At 41.4% G+C, this 8,515-nt stretch overlaps 1 protein-coding gene across 1 annotated transcript; it reads left to right on the top strand.

The window, feature by feature from the left end:
• Window positions 1-1,531: 1,531 nt before the first annotated feature.
• Window positions 1,532-4,523, top strand: FIBIN (fin bud initiation factor homolog). Its single transcript, XM_079929646.1, has one exon. It carries the CDS (start codon window positions 2,096-2,098, stop codon window positions 2,729-2,731), a length of 636 nt encoding a protein of 211 aa, XP_079785772.1. The 5' UTR covers window positions 1,532-2,095; the 3' UTR covers window positions 2,732-4,523.
• Window positions 4,524-8,515: the final 3,992 nt, after the last annotated feature.

Here is an 8,515-nt window from a genome sequence, read left to right as displayed (position 1 = left end):
TAAATTCTGCTTGCTTTTCTTGGCTGACTGGCCAATTTGAATCCATCTGTTGTCATTTGTCAAGGTGCCAGGGGAAAAGGAATGAAGCAATATGGTTCTTGAGTCCAAGAGTCCTGTCTCTTAAATGGAGAAAGTTGGAGTTTTCTGCTGAAACACAGTGAAAATGTCATAGTCTTTAGTTAGCATAAACCCTAAGAAAACTCATGTGACCTACGTTTTCACGATGCCAAGTCTCTGGATAAAAATTAAAATGTGTGGTCAACACGCTCCTCAAAATCTACGCATGTGGCATCGCATCAACAAATATCCAATTACTTAACTGGACTTCTCACTGTCTAGCCAGGGTTGTTTATGTCATTGAAAGTGATGGCAGCAAGTATGGCACTGTGGCGCTAAATGACACCAGTGCCTTATGATTCTGAGAGGGAGATAAGCATAAACACAGGCAAATCACATGAGTGTTTCAGGTACATTTCAAGGCAGAAAGAGGAAATAACCATAGAAATAGGGACGCTGCCTCTGTTTTCCCACTCCTTCCCTGTCTTCTCCTCCACTCCCCTATTTGACATACAATATCTCTTATTTATTTATATTAATTTTCTTTCCACGTCCCAGAATGTGAGCTCCAGGAAGGCAAGGATTTCTCTCTATTTTTGTTCACTGCTCTTTCTGTGAACAAAATAGACTCTGGCGAATGCTAAATGCTCAATAAACATTTGATGAACAAATGAGATGGCCTGAAGGATGGCAATATGCTAAGCAATTCATAAATCAAAAACTAAGACGGCCTGGTGAAAAAAATACTTTTTTTCTAAATTAAATTAAAAGACGCAGTGACTTAATGAGTACTGGCTGGCTGAACTGCAATCTTTGTGATAACAAATAATTTGTTTAACTTTCTATCCCTTGGGTTCTCCACCCAGAAAACTGGAGATAACAGTGCCAGTCCCATATTCTTCAAAAACTTTTAAGTGTCCCAAAAGAGGCAATAGCTGTAAAGGTGTTAGGTTAAAGATGCAATGGAGGAGCTTAGCAAGGATGGGCTTTCATGAAATTAAACAATTATCTCAGTTGCCCATTGACTTATTAAACTGGCAAAATTCATTTATCAGCTTTTGTTCCTATACATACTTGCAACCATACGTTAATCAGTTTTCTATATTCCTATTTATACCAAAGTATTAAAGTTATTGTAACTTTAATTAACCATTTCCAAACAAAACTGCAATTTCATACACTTCAAATTTTCCTTTAAAGCCATAAACTTTTTAATGCTAAAAATAGACATACCTACCGAATGCAAACTAACTGACATTTATTTTATTGTTTTGGAAACAATTTTAAATAGTGAAATGGCATTTCTCCAGGGTAATTACCCTTCCTCCCGATTCGTTAATAGCAAAACAGTCTGTCTGTTATGGGAATTCTATTTATCCTCTTCCCATTTTCTCCTTTAAGCTAAATTCTATTTTCCGGGGTCTCCTTACCAATCCTCAAAAAGAGACCCTGTACCTTTAATAGCACAGACCTGGTGAGAGGTTTCTTTCCAAACTTGTTCCCTGGCTTCCAAGTGACGAAACCAGCTGTAATTTGAGAGCAAAGAGATCCTCAGGATATCATTAGCCAAAGGAAAAGCTCCGCATTCCCACCCAGTCCAGGAGTTGAAATAGTATCAGAGGGCAAGAACCTTTCTCTCCAGCTACAGGCTCCATTTCCCAAGGAGCGAGGGGTAACTCAGAGAGCCAGAGTAGGGCAACGGAGCCAGCCAGCGTCCAGCCAGAGAGCTGCAGCAGGGGTTCCCCACCCGTGCCGGGATCCCGTCTGGAAGGAGCCGGCTGAGTTCCAGCCACCCGAGCGAGCGCAGGAGCTCAGAGCGAGGGTGCATCCTGGGCTGCGGGCGCGGCGGCTGCTACCCAGGCTCTGGTGCCGCAGCCACATGAAGCCAGTTGGGGAGGGGGTGCCAGGGTGCAGCGAGGCTACTGGGACTGAGGCTGACGCCGTCTCAGGGAGGCGCTGACTCCCTAGGGGACCCCCTTCCTCGCGCCTGGGCGAAAAGTCTTCTCCTAGGGGTCCCCGGTCATCCTGAATATCCAGGATGGTGTTCATGAAGTTCCTCTGGATGGGTTTTCTGTGCCACCTGTGTCAGGGCTATTTCGATGGCCCTCTCTATCCAGAGATGTCCAATGGGTCTCTGCACCACTACTTTGTGCCCGACGGGGATTACGAGGAGAACGATGACCCCGAGAAGTGCCAGCTGCTCTTCAGGGTGAGTGACCAACGGCGCTGCTCTCAAGGGGAGGGGAGCCCAGCCAGCAGTCTGCTGAGCCTCACCCTGCGGGAGGAATTCACCGTGCTGGGCCGCCAGGTGGAGGACGCGGGACGCGTGCTGGAGGGCATCAGTAAGAGCATCTCCTACGACCTAGACGGGGAGCAGAGCTACGGCAAGTATCTGCGGCGGGAGTCCCACCAGATCGGGGATGCCTACTCCAACTCGGACAAGTCTCTCACTGAGCTGGAAAGCAAGTTCAAGCAGGGCCAGGAACAGGACAGCCGGCAAGAGAGCAGGCTCAACGAGGACTTCTTGGGGATGCTGGTCCACACCAGGTCCCTGCTGAAGGAAACGCTCGACATCTCCGTGGGGCTCAGGGACAAATACGAGCTGCTGGCCCTCACCATCAGAAGCCACGGGACCCGGCTAGGTCGGCTGAAAAACGATTATCTTAAAGTGTAGGTGGAAGGGCAAACTTCCAGGGAGAGGGAATCACATCAGACCCGTGGTGGAAGGTGGGGGACAGAGACGGGGCTTTTTCCCATATACTTATTACTTTCTATAACCAGATTTGCACTTGGAGAGTGATCTGATGTGATCTTAACAAGAAAGAAGTGAGAGTTGAGTGGTTTTAGTTTTGTACACTATTTATGTGATCGCTATTGATTTGTCACCTGGAAAGAAGAATTTAAAACCATGTCTCCTGCCTTTCCTAGAAGGGCTTTATATCTCTGCAGAGACACCTGTTTCAGCCACCTCTGAAAGGACACAGTTTACGCAGTAGGGACTGTTTAATCTTCCTCATCCTGAAGATTATGTGAAAATACCCAGGGAGCATGTGCACAGCTCCTTTCTGCCTTCAGCCTTCTCTCCTGGGCTCTGAAAGCTGTCAAAGTCGCCTGTTTTTCAGAGGAGGTCAGAGGTGCTTCTCAGCATGCCTGGCAGAGGATGGAAGTTGCCGGTTTCTTCTCCTTTTCCTTCTTATTTATTAACCATGGTCTTTAGTTGTTTTCTTTTTGGTTTTGGATTTGGGTTTTTTGGTTTGTTTTTTCTTAAGTATTGGCTAGAAACTATATGCAAATCACCTTTTGCAGGGAGATGTCCGCTGTGCCTCTGTGGGTATGTGTAAGTTAAAGGGGTCACATTCAAGAAGTCTAAGGTTTGTGGTGATTATGCACTCCTGTGATATGCTGATTTGCTGTGTCTCTCATTGTGTGTCTGTGTCATCAGCACTGCAGTCCACTACAAAGAAGTAGGTAGATTGCCTTGACACCCCCCCAAATGCCTGTGATTTAGGTTACCAGTGTATTCTTTCTCATTTAAGGGTTTTGCTTCTGTTTGCTTATTGAAAATTTGTACTTCAAGTAGAGGGAATTTTAATTCTCATAACTCCTTAACTAAGTTTTATTATTCAGCCAATAAATATGTTCTCATATAATACCTGCTTATCTTCTAATTTATATTCATAACTTTCATACTGCAAAGAGGAGCCAGTACAAAAGAGAAGAGAAGGCTGGGATTGAAGCCAGTTTACTTAGAGTATATGATAAAGAAGACAGAGGGACCACTACGTATTTGACAATCCTCCCTTCCCTGGCCACCCTTACCATCCTCAAAAGGAAAAAATAAAATCTAGGCTGTGCCAAAACTTGATCTCTGCTGGTCTGCCTAAAAACTCCAAGTTTCTCTGGTTTTCCCCTAGAATTAATTGGAAAAGTGTACGGCAAGGCTCAGAGCTTATATGCCCTCAGAATGCAGAGGGAAGGCTCCATTCTAAGCTGTAAGAATCACAGTGATGTCTAATAACTTTGAAGACAGGTCTACGTTATTTCATTAATGATTTTTAAAATGGAAATGCACTTTATTTCATACCTTTTCCCAGCCAATCCTCACCCTTCCCTTAAATATGCTTTCCATTCATTCATATGCACACACACACACACACACACACACACACACACACACTGGGAAATAAGTGTTCATAATCTATTCTCCAACAGGGCGCAATTTTTTCTCTCCCATGCATGAGGAATCCAGTTTTCTATCCCTCTGAAGTGTTCAACATCCTCCTATGACAATAGGGGAAACTGAGGTCCAGAAAGTGACTGATCCTCAGTTAGTTCTAACAGCACCAAGTCTCCTAGATCTAAGTATGGGACTTTCCCACACTGCTCTTTTCAAAGATGCTGAGAGATGAGAGGGACTGGCTTGAGGCCTGAGGCTTTGCATAACTCTTTCATTGTTTAAAATAAAAAGGAACAAAATATGGAATAATACTTCAAATAATCATTTGTCATTTCTTTTAGCCGCCTCTAGTGTATGGGGAGAAGACTGGTGTGTGGGAAAAAGGTAAAGATCTTTTAAGAGGGTTTCTATCTTTATTCCATGAAAGATGAGGAAAAAAGTAACAGCAGAGGCAAAGGAGATGATATTTGGTACCTAAATGATTGTAGTTTGTAGTCACAACCTTTCCTATCTCAAAACTTTCATATCACTCACTTCACAGCAATCACATCTAATCCACAGACGTATTAAATGTCATCTCCTTAATTTTCCCAGTTGTAATAAAAGGATATTAGACTCATGATACAATGGAAAACTGATTTCCTCTTGATGCTAATTTCAATCAGTTGGGAATGACTACATACAGTAGTACATCAAAAAGGATTTAAATGACACAGATGTAAAGATTGCTGTACCCAATTAGAGATATCTTCCATGCGTGCAGGAAGGCGAGTGGTGACACATCTGCTACAAATTTGGAAACCCAAAAATAGATAATGTCTGAGGTTCTTTCCAGTGCTGACATTCTATGATTCCTACAAAACCAGAATGAAATTATCTGACATTGAATCATCCATTCAAGGCCAGATGTAATGCCAGTAATCTCACAGAGTCTTATGTAAATGGCCCCAGAGGGCAAATTGGAATTCCCAGGTGGGGAAAGCAAGCCATCCTGGACTATCAACCCAGAGGCTAGTATCACAAGGAGTTTCCAAATCCTCTTATGACGGGGAGCCAGCCCCACGCAGATCTTTCCTCTCTGCTTCCTTATTATTCTTACTAAGACTTTATTACTCACACAGTGACAAATTCTTTTTTTTAAGTAGTGATTCTTTATTTTTTAGACCATGAAATATTTTAAGAATCTGAAGAAAACTATATACTTTCTTCCCTGAGAAATCTACTTACAAGAACATTCAATGTAGGATAGTCTTTCTTTAATAAATATTTGTTGATCACTCAATATGTGTCAGGCACTAGGTTAGGTTGTGGGTAATTCTGAGATATTACAAAGTGTTGGGACACCAACTAACTGAAAGTTTTAAAAAACCTCTTAGGGCTTTTTTTTATTTGGAGTAGGAGACATTTATTATTATTATTATTATTGTCATTGTTATTATTGTTAACAACAACAACAAAATATCCAACTTTTTTGAGAACTCAACTCAGCATTATTGGTTAGAGCCTGTGCTAAGAACTTTGCCAGGGTATTTCCCTTAATTCTAACAACAAACTGTGTGAGGAAAGGATTATATAAAAGGAATTAACATATGCCAAGGGCTTAGAATAGTACCTGACACAGAGTGAATCCTCAATAAATGTTAGTTGTTGCTTTACTGTATTTATTATTATCATTATTTTTATAACTGAGGCCCAGAAAGCCTAGGTAATTTTCCCAAGGTTAAAACAGTGATGTCTTATTTGCTTCACTATTCTCTCACTTTTTAAGCTGATGATTATCTAGTGGGATATATGATCAAATAAAAGAAGAATGTGGAGGGTAAGGGTCCAGTGGAGCTGCCAGCTGTCCACTCCAAACATTGTCCCTTCTAGGCCAGGCAGCCTACAGTCTACAGCAGTTCAGATGCCTGAGAGCTGTCAGTCAGAAGCTGAGTGGCTCCACTGGTAACAGAATTCCTCACTGATACTTTCTCCATGTAATGCATTGGTGCAGTATCCTCACACTCTCAATCTGACCATGTGAAAACTGCTATATACCTACTTTGAAGAATTCCATAGATATCTGTCCATCTATAGTCTGCCGATAAAAGACACCAGGCCACATTAGCCTCTGCAAAAACCAAAGCCACACTCGGAGAAGCTGGCAGGTGTGGGTGTGTTATGCACGGCAGCACGGAGAGGCTGTTCCACAGTTTATATACATTCATTGTCTTTTAAACTCTCACTTACAATTCTGCTAAGGAAACAGACAAAAAACTTTCTTAGAGAAGCCTTGAAACTTCAATTATAAACTATTTAACAAGTAATAAAAGCATCCATGAAAACTACTAAAGATATGAAATCTCCCTGAAGGGTAGGGACAAATTTCCTTGGGACATTTTTCAGAGTATGATTATTAAAATCTTCTTGATAAAGAATAATACTAGGGTGTGAAATATGAATGGTAAATGTGGTTTATAAATGTTTTAATATAAAAGGAAAAACAACTGGAGACATAAAAATCTTGGTTAGAAATAGAATACAGAAATACATAACAATCATTCACCAGTATAGAGAATGAGATTCTGCAAATCATCTTAGTAATTTTGGAATCAGGGTGGTCCTTAGGAATACTATTTCCAGAATCAGAATCCCCAAGGATATGTTATTTATCAGACTTTTTTTCTTTTTTTGCGGTACGCAGGCCTCTCACTGTTGTGGCCTCTCCCGTTGCGGAGCACAGGCTCCGGACGCGCAGGCTCAGCAGCCATGGCTCACGGCCCCAGCCGCTCTGTGGCATGTGGGATCTTCCCGGACCAGGGCACGAACCCGTGTCCCCTGCATCGGCAGGCGGACTCTCAACCACTGCGCCACCAGGGAAGCCCTATCAGACATTTTTTAAGTGCCACCATATGAGGTAACTAGGATAGAAATAGTATAGTCGGCTCTCTGTATCTGCGGGTTCCACATCCCTGGATTCAACCAACCTCGGATAGAAAATATTTGAAAGAAAAAATATTCCAGAAAGTTCCAAGAAGCAAAACAAAAAGCAAAAATAGTGCACTGGCAACTATTTACATAGCATTTATGTTGTATTAGGTATTAGTAGTATAGAGATGATTTAAAGTATATGGGAGGATGTGAGTATATTATATGCAAATACTAAGCCACTTTTTATAAGGGACTTGAGCATCCCTGAATTTGGATATCCACGGGGGTCCTGGAACCAATCAACTTCAGATACAGAGGGACAACTGTGTTCAGGCATGTGAGGAAACTGACACCTATAAACTGATGTGAGCTTGGCACACTGTGGATTTGTATGTACAAGGTCCAGCAAGAGCCTAAACTAGAATTGTCTGGACAATGTAAAACAGTGTAAATCAAATAAGGATTTTGTATAACCACATATTCAAGGGATAAAGGAGTTTCATTGTTGTTGTTTTGCTTTTTAAATAACTTTTTTTCTAGTTATATAAGCCATACCTGCTGAATTCTAATAACGTGGCAAACAACAGAACATAAAGAAAACAAAATCGTTCATATTCTCAAACTCTCCCTGCCATACACTCACTATTTGCATTTCGGTGTGCATTCTTGTAGTGCTTTACACACATATCTATGTATTGTATTTTTTTTTAGAAAAAATGATATTATAATAATGCATTGTTTTGTAGCCAATGTGAAGTTTAAGGTTAAATAGGCTCAATTGCATAAATCTTTTAAAAATGCTTAGATCTATCCACCATGCTTCAGGAGGTGGAAGTTCTGGATTCAGATCTTGGCCCAACACATGTTAGCTATGCAATTTTGAAGAAGTCCCTTCAATGTTCTGAAATTCAGTCACTTTGCTTGCAAAATGAAGACAATAATAGCTAATATTTACGGAACAGGCACAGCTCAAAGTGTTTTCCATACATTACCTTATAAAATCCTCACGGGGTCATATTTCAGGTAGATGTTATAGTTTCTGAACTTTTTGTATAATGACACTGAGACACAAAGAGGTTAAGGTCTCGCAGCTAAACACGAGTGGAGTCAAGATTCAAAAGCAGGCAATCTGACTTCTCTATTGCCCTCATAACCACTAATGATGCTTTTCCTTTCTGGAAGCAGGAGACTGGACACATGATTTCTTAACTCTCTGCCTATTCCAGGATCTATGACATGTGGCCTGTGAAATGAACATTTTCTTTATATGATTACCTTAACCAAAAAAAGTTAAACCCAATTTCTCTCAGAGAACTTTTTTCTCTGCTTGATTTTATTGGGCCAAGTATCTCCTTATACCTGTGTCACTCT

Source organism: Stenella coeruleoalba (genome assembly GCF_951394435.1).
Source record: "Stenella coeruleoalba genome assembly, chromosome: 8".
NCBI lineage: Eukaryota > Metazoa > Chordata > Mammalia > Artiodactyla > Delphinidae > Stenella > Stenella coeruleoalba.
Note: the sequence above shows the minus strand (reverse complement) of the source record. Positions and strands in the feature narration are given on the sequence as shown.